This window comes from Manacus candei, unplaced genomic scaffold (genome assembly GCF_025592945.1).
Source record: "Manacus candei isolate 608988 ecotype Guabito, Panama unplaced genomic scaffold, ASM2559294v1 h1tg000074l, whole genome shotgun sequence".
NCBI classification, from domain to species: Eukaryota; Metazoa; Chordata; class Aves; order Passeriformes; family Pipridae; genus Manacus; species Manacus candei.
Window position 1 is genome coordinate 879,477 of NW_026138122.1, and position 16,350 is coordinate 895,826.

The following is a 16,350-nucleotide window of genomic DNA, read 5'->3' on the forward strand; positions in this document are numbered from 1 at the left end:
ATGCAGTAGGGCTCTGGAAAGCTGTATTTCCACTTTTCTTCAGAATTTATGGTGGAGTTATGCAGTCAATTGCATTTGTTTTTTAGGGTTTTCTCTTCTTTACATGAAAGACTGCTGGGTCTTTTATACAGGTTTATACTTTTTATACTTTCTTTTATACAGGTTCACATGGCAGGATTACTGGGTACCAAAAGTATTAAAACTCATTAATGTGGGTAACAGTTAATTCTTTCATGCACATACTCTGAAGGGAAAGTTTCTAAATTTGTTTACATACATCTGTTTCAGTTATATGTTTCGGTCTACAAAGAGATCAGAAAGCATTCAAAATTATCAGGTGCATTTACCTTGAAAATAAGAACAATTCAGCCAAGTGCTGGAACCAACTTCTCCATTCTTAAAGCCTGTAGGAGGTTTTGCAGAAGTTGAGGCAGGATGAGGCAGGATGAGATCTGGGTCAGAAAATGGAAACATGCAAGGAAATCTCCTTTTTCTCCTTAAAATGATGAAGACCTTAATGTCTTTTTTTCTGACAGTGTACTCTCCATTCTGTTTTTTGGAAAATCTGATTTCATTTTGGTTTAGGAAAAAAAAAAGGGTAAGATACCTTAAAACTCTCAAAGGAGAAACTGTTGCAGAAAACTTTTCCAGTCCCTTAGGCACGTTATTTTGAGTTATATCACAATCCATAAAGTACTTTTAAAAATACCCTTGAAATCAAAGGTCATTCTTAAATGAAAGTCTGTCAGTAAAGTAAGTTCAAAATAAACTTTTTAGACATCTATGGAGTTTTCCTGAAAGGTTAAAAAAATTCTTGCAAAAATCCTCCCCCCCCCAAAATCTGGAAATTTCGGTCTGTGATTTCAGGTCCTAGCTTAAACTCATGAAAATTTTTACTTCCTAGGCTAGGGAAATTTTTAATATTTTTTTAATGTTTATTAATTGATGGCTTTCAAATTTTATTCCTCATACAGAATTTCTTCCGTAAGGCAGAGGATCTTAGCATGGACCTTTTCTTCCAACCCTGAAATCTCTGGTAGGATTCCAGTTTACTTTGACTTTTCCCATTCACCTTTTTCTGCCATCTGCCTTCTCAGAAGCACTTCTAAGAATGAGGACACGACCGAGAAAAAGAGTAAGTCTGCTTTAATGTGCTAGTTTGGGCTGCTTGCTTATCTCAGTGTTGTTGGGTGTTTGTTCATATTTCTCTTCGAGTGCAGGCTTTTTCATTTATCAAAGCGCATTTTATTGCCTTCTCTTCCTGTGCTTTCATGTCTATAGCACCTGAATGTTTTGTTGAATTGAGTTCTGCTTTTTATTGCTAATTTGTCCAGAGGAACACTGTGAAACAGAGGCACGGATCACAGTATTTGAAATCTACTTGTTTGTAAGGACAATGTATTTTTATAAAAAGCTTTACTACTAGCCATTAGCAAACATTTAATCATTACTTTTTTAAGGAATAACATTGAGACATGGTGAACCTAAACCCACAGTTGCTACTCTTCTGGAAGCCGACATATTGGGGATCTTTTTAATTAAACAGAATGCACTGCTGCCTGGTAAATTGTGCATGTATTTGTAACAAATAAAGCTGGTTAAATAGCTGGACTGAACGAATGCAAACCTAGAAAATGTGTGTATTTAGTAGATTTTGCATTTATTCTAGTGGTTTATAAATCTAAAGATACACTGTCTTTTTCAGCAGTGTTTCTTAAAGCGCCACTCAGGTTGATGGGCTCTGTCATTGTTCCTGTGTGATATTTGAGTATTTTTAAGGCTTATCAAAAGCATTTGTTGAAGTGGCACTTGTCATTAATGACAAATTGAGCAATGCTACATTTTTACGTTAAAATGAATGTGGCTGCCACTTGGCAAAACCCATGCAAACAACCAGAACAGAATAAACCTTGAATATTTGGATTAGAGGTGGCTTGTTCCTATTAGGAATTCAATGGACACAATCTTTCTCTTGGAGTATGCCCTATCTTCCTTCTGGCATTTTGCAGGGAGGAAACCATGTCCCCTGTCTGTACACAGGGAAAGGGAAGGTCCTGAGAGGGCAGGCTGTGACAAAGCAAACCTCTGGAAGGCCCGTGGTCTGAGCTGTTGCCCTTTCCCTCCTTCTCATCTCAGAAAGTCTTTGGTTGCAAAAGTTGCTTCTCAGTCAGCTCCACTCCCTTTGAATCTCATATTTTCTGGAAACTGGAGCTCTTATAAGGCGTCTGCCATAGCCTTCTTGTGCATTCCACTTGATAACAGGTCTATAAACATAACTTTGTTTCTAAAGTGAACATAGTGCTGGCGAAATGTGTCAGCACAGCATGTAGAGAAAACAGGTAGAGAAAAAGAAGCTGTCTGATGACCTCCACCCTGGGGGCGTGGGTAGAGGGTCTGGGTTGCTGCAGAGGTTCTGCCTCACTCCATACATCTTGGGACAGCTGTTAAATGGAGCTTCTGACCATTTACATTTGTGTGTGGGGAGGCCCACCTGGCTTCCAGTGATGTAGAGTTGCAGTGTTTACTTCTGTTTGAATGCCCTCTCCCACACACGGAGGATTTCAGACCGGAGCAGACACCAACGTAAGATTCTCTGCCTCAAATTTCACACTACTGCTGAAATTCTCCATAACTGGAATTCATGAGGTTTTTGTCTATCTACCTGTTGTGCCTGATCAATTATTCAAAATGCCTGTTCGGTTCCCCAAAGGAATGGATTTCTACTTCTATTGCTTTTTATGCCTGTAACACTCTAATATTTTTCCAGTGCTCCACCCGCGAATGAATATTGAGGGAGGAGAAATGTGTACAAACAATTGTAAAGTTACCCTCTGATCAACGTTAAACATGTGTCCCCCTCCTTGCCTGAATCACACAGCCACTGCATCAGGCTGTGTTTGATGAGTGGGTGGTGGTGGGGAATAGGAGTTTAGGTGATACCTAGTTGCTTTATTTTGGATGAAAGCTCATGGTAGCCCTAAACAATCTGGCATTATATTCTCTTCAAAAGGAAGACCACAGTTACCACCGAGATTGGAGTTCAAGAGGCATTTGGACAATACTCTTGGGCACATGGTGTGACTTCTTGGGGATGGTCCTGTACAGGGCCAGAAGCTGGACTCGATGATCCTTGTAGGTCCCTTCCAAGTCAGAGTATTCTGTGATTCTGTGATTATGGAGCTATTTTCTGTTCATTCCTGAGTAATTGTTCCCACAGTGCCAATCATGAAAATTATTTTGTTTTGTTACAGACAGCCCACAAACAAATTTTGGAAGTGGATTAAAGAAGAAAAGTCCAGTTAATGCTTTTTCTCTTTTTACTATTTTGAGCATTTGTCCTGGTTCAGCAGCTATACTCTTCATCACTGTTTCATTGGCAGCAACATTTAACGGAATTTGTGTAAACCTAGTCACGTCTTTCTCCAGATCCTTTTCTACCTGCTCATCCCTCAGCCTCACATTGATTCTCTGAATTTCATCTGACTGTTGAAAATGGGAATACTCGTGTGTCTTGGTTTATATGGGCACGGATTCTCATACTGCAGCAAATATCCAGTCAGCACCATTATCTGTACTGAGAAAAACTGTGCTGTAGGCAGGAAAGCAGTCTCTTCTGGGCTTTCTCATGCAGAGCATATTCCAGAGCCCTGTTCTGCTGGAAGGTGCTGAAGAAGGACTTGGATTACAATAACCACACCTGTCAAGGTGCTGTGGGAGAAAGTAAAATGCTTTTGGAATACTGGAATATTTTGAATAGTCCTAACTGGATTTAAACACCACAGGAGCCTATGAAAAGGCCCCTGATTCTCAGCATTTGGGCTTGAAAATTAAGTTTTGATGAGTAGATTAAATTCTGAAATAAAGTGACTCCTAGCAAGACAATGCCAAGTTGTCATACTTGTCATTGGTCTGGAAGTTAGCAGAGACACCTCTCCTGGTACTGGAATGTATTCACATTTTCTCCTTTAACATTCCATGTTCAAACATATTTTAATTTGTTTGCCTTTGTTTTGTATTTAGATGCTTGTATGATTTTAAACCTAATAGATCCTTTCCATGTCAGTGACAGTATCTCCATTTAAGAGCATAATGCTTCTGGAAGGCAATTGTTTGTTGGGGAGACTGAAGATAGAAATAGGGCACAGAAATAGATTGCGAATATCTTTGGTTTTGATTTTTTTTCATCTAAAGTCTGCATTTCATCTGAATGGAAATGGATAAAAATCCCATTAAAATTGGTTCCACTTCTTTCAAATGTGCTGTAAGACTAATTCTGACAAAGTTGACTTTTTATATGCTTCTATCATGACTTACAAAAGGTAATAAAAATAAGTTCTCTTGTATAGTCACTATAAAACCTGGAATGAGAGGAACATTACATTTGATACAGATACACTTAGTACTACGCCAGTAAAAAGAGACAAGGACTCTATCAAATACTCCTTTGACTTGGCTAGATTTTCAGTTGCCTTGTAGGCTGACAACATTCTTTGCTAACATCTTTCTTGGTGAAAAAGCTGAACTTTTAATAATTTGTCAGCTAACACAAAAGGAATATTTTCATTGATTCCCCCCCCCCCCCAGTCAATGAGTTGAAAAAGGATTTATTTATTTGGGAGAAGAACCTACACCCTGCCAGCCTTCCTCTTCACAAATGAGTTCATCAAGCAAAAGCTGCATGTATTTTATTCTTTTGAGTGAGTTCCCATTACAGGTCTGGAGAGGTCTGACAAGGTGCTCACACCAAGGTAATCCAATGCTCTCATCTTTAAAGAAATTGCTGTATCTGTCATTTTACAGGACAAGTATTTAAGAAGTAGTCCTGTGCTCATCACATCATCACTGCTACAATGGTTTTTTTCCCCTCCTAAATTTCTGCTCAAGTGAACCTATAATCAAGTGTTTTTCCAATAAAATCATGCTGAATCTTTCTCCTTCAAGTTAGTTTTGAGTAGTTATAGGAACCCGTAACTCTCAGAACAAATACATGTGTCCTGAAGTGCTCTGAAGAACAAACTGACACTGAGTATAGATTTACCTCGCACTATAAACGTTGGGATCCAAGCTTCCATATTGTAATAAACTCTGATGACTTAAGAATAAATTTTTTGAAGCTCAAAGTGTGTTGAAAAGCCTGCATCCTCTGATAAACAGAGTATCCAAATGCAGTATTTGCAAAAACACCCCAGTATTTTAGGATGCTGAGACTGACTGATTTTAAGATTTATCACAAAGCTGATTTGAAAGAGTTGTCCCAGGTGCCGTATATAGATTTTATAGTATTAATATGAAACAAAGATATCCAAATTTTTATTCACAACTGGCTGCTTCGTGGCCATGCAGCTAGATTCATTCACTTTTTGGGCAAAAGAGTCACAAGTAGAAACCTATGCATTGCCGAGACCTGCCTGAGTTTTCACAGGTGATACTGTGGAGAAAGCTGGCCCAGTGGGGCTCCAGCCCAATTTTGCATGAAAGCCTTCTCTAGAGGAAAAAGAAATTTACAAGGATTCCTTTTTCTGAGGAGACCTAACAGAGAAGAATCTTTACTCATGGGAAGTTCTGACAAGTGTAAGCTTCTTGTCAGGTCTTTAATAACTTCCAGATAATGTATTCAGGCACTCCTGACTTCCTCCCTAAAGAGAAATGTGTTGGTTATTTTCGTGAGTTAACAATTAAAGGGTTATTTTATATTAAAAGCATTTTTAGAACTTCAGAAAATGCCCAGAAGCCTTGCATGTGGTTTCAAACACAAATGAGAGCACTGCATTCACATGAATAATATTGTAGCTAGTGATGGTTGAAAACAATGAAAAAAAGTCACAAAATACTTTAAATGTCAAGGTGACTTGAATTTCACAGTGTTCTGTCCTTTTGTAATTTTTTGAAGGTTTTACAAAGTGTCTTTTCTTCAGATCTGTTTTTGTTACCAACTGCAATAAAATAAAGGCTATTAAAAAACTCAGAAGTTCCCCTTTCATTTCACCTTCTTTTTCTTTTGCCATTCTGTGTATTTTAAAATCTTCTTCAAATTCCAAAGTGACAGAAACACAGAAGGTATTGGGGTTTTTCTCCCCTCCTTTTTTCTTCCTTTGATAGTCTGTATTCATCCCAGTCATAAGAAATTTCATAGCAATTCCAGGCTGTCAAACAAAAATAGGAAGGGAAAAATGAAATTTAACAAGAAAAGAAGAAAAAGGTTTTAGTCCTTTTTTTTATGTTAAATTCATAAAAGGAAGGAAAGAGGGAAGTACATGAAAACAGCAAACTTTTGATATTTGATTTTCAATATTTTCAACACCAATGAAAACCTGGAATATTAAAAGCAAAACTAAAAATTCTGAAAGCATTTGATGTGCTTCTTCAATCACAAAAGAGGCCACTTTTGGTCTGGCAAACGGAGCTAGGGGTAAACATCTGACCGACTTGAGTTCAAACATCCCCATAATCGTAGATCAGTGCCTGAGGGGAGTATATTTTCCCCTGAATATAAAGTGGTAATCATATGTCCTCTGTTTGCTTCAAGCTTTCCATGGGAGGTATTAGTCTCATGCAAAGCAACATCATCTGATTTTGGTTACTATGGCAACTGGTTGTGAATGGCTGCAACTGTAAACTCAGGGTCCAACCAGGTTTGTTCATCTTCCTGCATTTGAGCTGTCTGAGTGATCCTGTATTATGATATATTTCATAAAACAGTGTTTTTATTCTCAAAAAGCCAACGTACTCAGCAAATTTCAGTTTTTTAAAAAAATAGGCCTCTGATTGGTACCCAGTCCTTCTGCTGTGTGGTATTTTGAATACCTATCATAGCTTGAATAACCTGTTTGAGAGGAATCAAAGTTTGGTTTAGTTTGGTTTAGTTTTCTCCCCCCTCCATCCCCGTCCCCCATAACTACTTTTTTTTTGCCACTTTGCATGGAGCCAGGGCTTTTCTTGGAAACTAAAAAAACTATGTGGGAAGTCTTTTTAACTTGGGAAAGATATACTGCCTGGGCCAGCAGATGGGGTTGGGACCAGGGAAGGGAGGAGTGATACCAATGGTACACATTTAGACTTTTTCTGGATTTGCCAGCCCCAATGGGTCACACACAAGTTTCCACCAATGAAGGTGTCAGGAAGGTGGGTAGTGGTAGAGAAGCTTAATGTAAAAGTGGAGCAGATGAAGCTGACAAAAACCTCTATGTTTTAGTAAAGCTTTAAAGTCATATCCCATGCTGTAATTGTGCTTTAATCTACAAGACCTTTAAAAATGTTCTAACTCTGAAGACAAACTTCTTTCAGAGTGCTTTAACTTCACCTGCAAGGTCCAGCTGCAATAGCTTCATGTGTGCACAGGTCACAGAGGAAATGCTGAGACAGCATTAGGGTTTGTTTGTGATTCTAATTAGTCACTGTGACAATGAGAGCAGTGCCCAAGGCTTTGAGATCTTGTCTCTTTTTATATGAGGTCTGTATGAAACTTAGAAGATTGTCGAGTCTGGTCTAGTGGAAGATTCCTTGCCCATGGTAGAGGGCTTGGGACTAGACAATCTATAAGGTCCCTTCCAACCCAAACTGTTATGTCACCCTATGATTCTATCACTCTATAATTGTAAGTGTAGATACACTTTCTGGAAGATTTATAGCCAGGAGGTTAGAGCTTATTTCCCTTACGAACACTCTCCCGACTAGGAAGAAGCCCCTTTCTCAAAGATGGTTGGATGTTTTTAGTCTCTGCATTCCGAGGAAGCTTTCAGGCTCTCTCTCTGGTATGAGGAGAGATAAACCCTCACAGATGTTACAGGCCTTGAGTTGGGGAGGGCCTGGGGAAAGGACAGTGAACATAGAGCCCTGAAGAGAACAGGAGGTGTGTTTTTCTCAGGCCAGTGTCTTTGTAGCACTCGTAGGAGTACTTTCCTGCTAAGTCTAGCTTTCTCGACTTTGGAATAAATTTTCCTGAAATCCTTCCACTGCCTAGCATTTCAGAGGTACCTGTGTGCTATCTTACTTGACAATAATTCTGAGATGGGCTTGTGTAACTGTACTCTGATGCCATGGCCACCTCTAGGTTTCACCTTGTTCACACAAGTCTGAACAGACTAGCTGGCCATGCTGGTTTGAATTGTTGCCCATCACAGCTCAGATGTGCTCCCTGATCAATCCATATGACAGTCTGTGCTACCCAAGATGAGTTTAGTCATCAGCCTATGTTGCATTTGCACAAACACAAAGTTGACCTGATGGCCTTCCGGTCCCACTGCTGGACTCAGATGGATTGAACCTCTTTGACCTTCTGGGCACATCAGAGCTGTTTAATGTCAGTCACAGTTTTCTAAAGCAGCGAATGAAAAAAAAATATAGTTGACATTTTATTAACTTGAAGGATTATGCTTTCAGCAACATTCCAGAGAACAGTTTATCTACAATATATTATTTTTTTCCACCCATATTTGAATTTCAATACTCATCAGTTCATAAGCAGAAACAACTTCAAAGAAAACAGGGACAATATTTATCATACTATGCTGTTTACCACTGGAAAGAAAACAGAGAAGCATTCCTATTCTGTCATACCTATACTCTCTTTGTCACATTACAGTCTCTTGATGGATAGCTCTGCTCATTGCTTTTTTCAAGCTTCTGTCCACACACAGAGGTATAATTACTTAGCACAAAGGCAGTGCTATTGAGGGTGCCAGTTAGGTTTTTTTGGGTACTTCAGGGACCAGTTCTGGTTTTCTTGTCCTTCATCTTACATTTTGAGCAGAAGCTTTCTTTTCCTGAGTGCCCAGGCATTGCGTAGCATGAAGTGGGTGAGGGGTTTTAGATAACTCAGCTAATATTAATCCCCTCTGCTGCAGTTTCCTTTTTTATGGTGCTGAGTGTGCTCTATCCCCCCTGTAGGCAGTGGATGCAGAGAGTTCTTACCTGGGGACTGGGTCCCAGTCAGTTTCTAATGCTGGTGAACTGGCAGGCAGGGGTGATCTCTAGTCCGCTTGTTCTGCTATGAACAAAGATGTGGAATAATCTAAAGGTAAATAATGCTGTAACTCATTTCTTAATACCTCATTTAGCTTCATGAACATGGGGGAAGGCAGAAAGGAAAAGAGGCAGGTTTGTGTGTTTTTTTTTCGCAAAGCTTGCAAGCTAAAAATGAGTACTCCTCACAGTATATTCTGATATGTTTCTGATATGTTTTCTCACACTTTTCTGATGAGCTTTTCTGCATCATGGAAACATGAAATCGGTGTAGCTTGCTTGTGTGTGCAGATGTGAGGCGAAATTCTGCTCCCCCTCTTCTCCCTCTCTCTGATGCAGAAGACAGAAATCAGAGAAAAAAACATTCAACAAAAGAAGCGAATGGCAGCAAAACTAACACAGCAGGAGGGCTGGGGGGGGTAGCAGCAGGCTGAGCAGGAGAGAGGGCAGACAAAGAATTCAGAGAACAGTTGCAGGAAGGTATACATCCTAGAGCAGCTTTGAAAGAAGCATTTGGTTAAGATTTAACAAGTTAATCACTGCATGCTAATTACTGTTAATGAAAAGATTAAAAATAATAAAAGCAATTTATCTAATTCCAAAATAATTAGCCTTAATAACTTGTTTGTACAGCACATAGAAAGAGATTTTGATGGAAATCCACCCAACATCTGTGTGTGCGTAGTGTATATAATAGCAATAGGTTCTTGTAAAATGTCTGACAGATGTAAGATCATCAGCCTTGCTGAGACTTTTACAGGGTTCTAGGGATTAAGCAGCAATTTATTCTGATTTTCTGCCATGTTTGCAGGTGCTCATGTTTCTGAAAATGAGGATCATCTCTCTGCATTCTCCCTTTTGGGTGCCTGTGGTATTAGTCCTGCTCTATATCTCAAAAAGCAGAAGAGATGTTAAGGGACTTCAAGGTGATTAGGGAATTACTGTTGGACTTGGGGGTCTGCCTTCCTGGCACCTGTGGAAAGATTTATGCAGGTTACCTATCGTGCTCGGCTTATGTGTATCACAAGTTTGAGTAATAATGCTCCTTTGGTAATGCTGATAAGTGATGTTAATTCCCTTTGGGATTGTTGTGTAGTGATTTAGCTGGTGTGTAATTCAGTTTCTTTATGCACAAGGAAAAGTTAATACAGTACTTACTGTGGCTTGAATTCAGTCATTATAGCAGTCAGTCGAATCACTGGTAATGCAAGCTGAGGGGTACAGGTGTGAAATGGCAGGGATTTCTCATCCAGGTGACTTGAGTAATTGAAGCTATCTACAGAGAAATCTCACAGAGTGAAAAAGGGCAAAATATTATTAACATCATTATGGCCCTTATATAATTGAATGAATGATAAAGGTATTGGGGAGGATAATGAGCCTAGATGAGTGTCACCTGTGGAAATTCCTGACTGAATAACTCTGCTTAAACTATTCCTTGGTTGATGGCTCTGACTTGTGCATTTGTTGCCATCTTGGCTACTGCTGTAGAATTGGGCAGTCTAAGTGATCTGAATTAGCACTGTTGGCTACCGCCCTGACTATGTCTCTACATTTAGCTTTTCCACACATGAGAGTGGTGCAGCCTTTTTCCAGCTGCCCTCCTCCTTCAAATGTCTCCAATGACAACAGTGTGAGGGACCACTCTACAGCAAGCTGGGTACATACTCTGGTTTTTGCAGGCTGCAATGAAAAAGGTGCAGCAGCAGCATGTGGTTAAACTGATGCAGGGTGTAGGCTTTTTGTGGAGAGGTCTCATCAGTGTTGCTTCCTTTCAAGGTGTTTTTGGGTGGAGATGTCATCTGCTGCACCTGAATGAGTGAGGTGGAAGCCTCTTAAATATTGATGGTAAGGGCCAGGGCTTGTGGGAATGAGCATAGTGAAGAGGGTAAGGGCTGTGGTGATGCTGCCATCTTCGTGGTGCTGTGAGGATCCTTGGCTCATGTCCTCTGCTCGAGCTCTCCTGAGATTTCTAGGCTTTGTCTTCTGGGGCTCTGCTGCAGCTCAGGCATTTGGTGGAGTTTTGGTGATCCTGATGTTTAAGAACTACAGATACTTATTTCAGGAGTCTTACTTGTCTCTCCCTGGTTGGTTGGCTATTGCAGCTGCACTTATCTTGCTACCTACTGGAGTTTTGGCTGTCTCTATTTCTATCAGGAGCTCCCGCAATCGGCAAGGGACTTTCATGTACCTGCTGTTGCTCCTTGTTTGCCTAGAAATGTCTTCAGCAGTTCTGGCACATGTCTACTCTATTAGGGTGGCTTCTCAGCTGGAAAGTGCTATGGGTCACCTTGTCTATCAGCACAATGGGTCATGCTCCCAGGATCCTGGAAGTAGGGCTGTTGATGTGATGCAGAGGAAGCTGCAGTGTTGCGGGGTCCACAACTACACAGACTGGCTGAAGGCAAGAGCTGCTTCTTGGCATCTCACACCTTGTGTCCCTGAAAGCTGCTGTAAGGAGAAGTATTCTCACTGCAAGGGACACTTAAGCCATCTGGAGCAGCTTTTTCAGGAAGGCTGTCTGAAGAAGCTAGAAGACCAGTTGTGGTTTGTCATGCTGTATGTGTTTTGGTGTTGTACTGTGTTAAGCATCTTGAAGCTGTTGGCTGCTGTTAGCAACGGCATCCTCATGAGGCATCAGCCATTCCGTGACCTCCGATTTCTGGACTCAGATACCTTCTCATAGGACTGAAGGCACTGGCTGTTTTGCTGAACCTGCTGCATGGCTCCTTGGTTATGTACTCCTCTGTGGCTGCACTGGAAGACAAATTTAAAAAAAAAATATTTGCAAGTAAATCAAACTAATTGATCACTGCTGGACTTTTTTTTTTTTTTAATGGCATGATATTAGATCAGTTCTCCAATAGTTCTTTTTCAACAGTCCTCCTGTATATGAAAAACTTAATTGCTGGGGATGGACTTTATCATGTGGATACTCAAAACTACTGTATGTGAGTGTGGGTAAAGCAGTAAGAAAAGTCATATCTTGCTCAGGGCTACTGGTTGTGGGGTCATGACCTGAAGTCTTGGATTGAATCTTTTCTGTAGTAGAATCTTGAAAAGTAATTAATGTATAGACTTATCCATCTTCAAACTTGTATTAAATGCTTTGGTTTTTCTACAAGAAGCTTTTTGAATAAAGTTTAATATATTTTCTTTCTTTTTCTCCTTCACATAGAGAGAAATGTTCAAGAACTAACTTACTCTTTGGTGGAAATATATGTCAGTTTTTGAAGTGGCATGAGGGTACAATCTAAATAGGTTTGACAGCAACAGAGTAACTAATAAGATGATATGCAGCAAGATGTATAGCAGTCTTGGGAGTTGCACAGGAACAATTCCCATATTAAAGAAGAAGAAAGTCTGTCTATTTATTAATTTATCTCATGACAGAGCAAGGAATGAGTCAATTATTTTTGCTGGAAAATTCATGGTGGGTCATATGAGGGCTTGAATGACAACAGCAATACAGTGCTCTTTGTTAAGGAATGCCAGTCCTACTCCTAGTAAATCCTCTTATCCATTTTCTGTCAGTCTCACTCCAGTCTGCATATGATGAAATGGGCTAATTTAACATGTGGGCTACTCATATGCTTGTTTATGTCGGTGCTATTGATGTTTAGAAAAGTACTGGTAAAGGCTCCTCTCTACCTGTGTAGGACTGTGGATTGGTGCTTGTACATATGTGTCTGTTTAGGAAATGCCCTGAGCCTCACTACTGACCTGAGAATAGGAACTTCAGCAGCTTTATCCCCTAGTTAGTGTATATATGGAATCTCCAGGGCCTACAAGCACAACACAGGTTTTATCAGACTGGAAACAAGGAAAATGCCTGAGTTACAGAAGCTGCTGGACTAGGCAACTCTCTTAGCACTTGAAATCATAGTCAGCTAAATCATTATTGCTCTGAGTTTTCAACCAAATTTCAACCAAATTTCAGGTACCCTATGACAAATTTCAGACCCTAAATCACCAGTTATTGATTTTCATGAGGGGAAAGAAAAAAATCAGAGGACATATTTCAGTTCTTGTGTGCTAATTATTGACTATGTGAAAATCAAACATGAAATATACTGCAGGGCTGCTTCCTTTAAAAAAACAAAACAAGCCACAAAACAAACAAAACCATAAAAAATGCCCCAAAGAACCTCCCTAAAACACCCCAAACAATTAAGGTATTGGTTTAGATAGAGGAACATAACTAAGTCATTGGGAATGCTCCAAAGTAAATAAAGGAAAATAGTTGTGTCTTTGAGAAACATATAGTAGAATGAAACATTTCTTTCATATTGCTTGACATGGGATGCCTATTGCAATGAATGAAGTTTGTCTAGTTAAGAACCACAATAGGGGTTTTGTGGTACCCTGAGACATAAATGTTTTGTAATGCAAATTTATTGCTATGACACTACAAAGATGCAGTGAAAATGAAGTGACAGCAACTGGCCCAGGAAGAAAGAGTTTGCTGAAGAAAGGAAAGTGGAAGAATGGAGTGAATGTAGTATCTTTTTGCCATATCCCTTCATTGAACAGGATATTTTTCTTCTCAGATCTTATACCTAATGACTTCTTTCACAGTTTCTGAGTCAGAGTCTCTCGAAGTGGAATGCACATATTTTTCATCACTAAATGGAAAGTAGTAATTTTAGGGTGATTAAAGAGAATTACTTATGTGGATATCCTCATCTACTTTTCAATCTGCTAAAAGTCAAGGTCATGCATGCTCCCTTCACTTTTACTGTACCAAGAAAATTATAAGATAAATATGAAATAAAAAAAATCTCTGGGCTTAACTATATGAAATTACTTTTAGTAGTTATTTTTTTTCCTCTGTATACTAGTCCAGAAGAGAAGGTCTTAAACCTGGCAAGAAGTGTGAGGACACATGAGACAGACACTCTACAGCTACAAATGGTTGTTAGTAGAGACTTACAGGGCAAAACAATAGATTTATTACCCCTTTGGCACTGGGCAGTTTGATTCTGAATAGTTACTTCTGGACAGAAATAGCTTCTTTTGAAATAAAAATGGTGCTATTTCTAAGTAACTGCACTCTATTTCTGTCTTATAAGATACATAAATCTTTGGGCACTACTGCAATCTATGCATTACATGCTTCATTCTGAAAGGATCACCAGATGTTTTTCATAATCTGAAAAAATGAGCAGTTGCATAGGGAGGCAGCAGATGACTTACAGTCAATATCTCTGAAAACTGTGTTGCTTTGGATTTGAACAGGAGGAACTGATGTCCAGCGTAAAGCTGGGAATATATCTGTGATTACTCTTTTGCAGAGTTTATATACATAAAGATGTATATACATATATTTATTTTTATACATGTATATATGTAACCCATTATATTCCATGACTGAATTGGTGATTACACTTTGCCTTTCTTAGAAGGCAAGTCAGAAAGGCTAAATTATTCCAGAAAGGTAAAAATCATTATTGCAGCCCTTTCACAACTCTCTTTCTTTCTTCCTGTCTTTTTTTCCTAGAAGTCTGCCTTTTTTTTATTTCTTTTTCTTTTATTGTAAATGATAGCCTGACTTAACTGAGCAGAACATAATTCAGATTCTGAATTATGAGTTGTTCTTCATTAAATCTATTGTCTTTTCAGTTTAATATTAAATTCTCTCTCACAAAATAGAAAGATCTGGGCTTTGCTAGAAAGTGATTCAAAACTCAGTCCCTGCCTACCTCATACAGGTATTGTCAAATTACTTAAAGTTACTCTTTAATTGAAATTATGGCTTTTATAATCTGGTAAGTTTTTCAGGTGAATCCCCCCCCCCCCCCCTTCCCTGTACAATGAAGTAGGAGGTTGCAGTGTTATGCTATGTATTTTCTTGAAAAATTCATCTTGTAGGGCTGGGCTAGGTTCCTTCTTACAGAGTGGAATTATTACACAATGGTAATCAAGAAGCGGAGAGAAGAAATGAAACCTAATTCTTAAATCTTACAATACCATTCTGAGAGATGACAAAAAGCAGCCTAATTTTTGACCTAAGAAGTACAGAAAATGAACTGAACTACTTATTCAATTATGTCAAATGATCAGCATTCATTTATTAAATGATGTAAAGTGAAATTAAATTAGAGCAAGTAAGTGATTACATTATGTAAGGCAATTTTTAAAACTGGGTAATATAATCACCCTTCATTCATTACATTAAGTTCAGAATATTGAATATTGGTGCTGTTATTAAATTCATGAAAATGCTTATAATGATTGACTAGTTAAAAAAGAATTTGCAAGTGAAACCACTCCTTTCTGTATTTCTTTTTCAGTATTGACTATGCTGCTATTTCTTTCAAAATGAGCTGAGATTTCACTATAACTTTCCAGGAAATTTTTGTTATTATTACAGGTAAATTCTTGCAAACATTACTTTTGAACATAACTTTTAAGGTGTCCAAAACAGGGAGAAAGGGACCAACAATTAACCAGCTTGTAAGTGGGGAGAGAAGAGGAGAAAATGGGTACTAAAATTGCAAGCTAATAGGAAACATACTAATGCATTTTGAAAATAAAATACTTTTATATCTTTCTACAAGACAAGATTTTGTATTTTGCAGAAAAATAGGATGAAACTATCAAATCTGATGATTACATTGAGATTTTTCTCTGATGAGAAAATGAAAAGATGTGATCCTGTTATCCACAGACAGAGGTTGAAATTGCATGCTAGTCTGTTAGCCCATTTTCTCATGATTATACTGGACTAAAGAAAAAAAATATTTCCATCATATCTCTTAAAATGTCGTTTTTTGCTACTCAGCCATTCATGTTGTAGAACTGAGTTGGAGGTAATAAAAAGTACTAGAAATAGGATCTATTATTAGGTGGGCTTCTTTTTTTCACAGTACTTAGTGAAAAAACATTTGCCTAAGGACTAAAATATCAATTTCTTGCTGAAATTCAGGTATTTTTATTGCCAGAATTTTTTAATGTCTTAAAGAATGTGTTCTTGCTGGGTGAGCCAGGTGCAAAATCCTTGGGAGTCTATAGAATTCTAAAATTAATCTAATTGTGCAACTTTATGCTGATTACTTGCAGAGCTATGTGGAATAAAACAGCACTCCAAACTCTAGGTAAGAGTAACTGTGCAAGTGGCACAAAACATTATGCATATAGAAAAGGTAGCAGATTTTAGCATGTCTAGAAGAGTTATTTCAGGTACTTGGAGTATATTCCTTCGCTGACAGAAGTAAAAAACTGATTTTTTAATTTTTTTTTTATTTTTTTAATTTTTTTTTTTGCAGTTTCCCCTTGCTCTGCCTAGGATTTTCATGCAGGAGTAAGCTGGCATGTTTGTATGAGACAACTTCTGTCATTTTACTCAAAGGGGAGTTACTTTTCTTTCCAGGGCAGTTTGTTCCAATT

At 38.6% G+C, this 16,350-nt stretch overlaps 1 protein-coding gene across 1 annotated transcript; it reads left to right on the forward strand.

Moving 5' to 3' along the window:
- Positions 1-10,130: 10,130 nt before the first annotated feature.
- Positions 10,131-11,713, forward strand: LOC127480689 (tetraspanin-3-like). The gene has a single exon (XM_051809075.1). The coding sequence runs from the start codon at positions 10,832-10,834 to the stop codon at positions 11,645-11,647; it is 816 nt and encodes a 271-aa protein (XP_051665035.1). The 5' UTR covers positions 10,131-10,831; the 3' UTR covers positions 11,648-11,713.
- Positions 11,714-16,350: the final 4,637 nt, after the last annotated feature.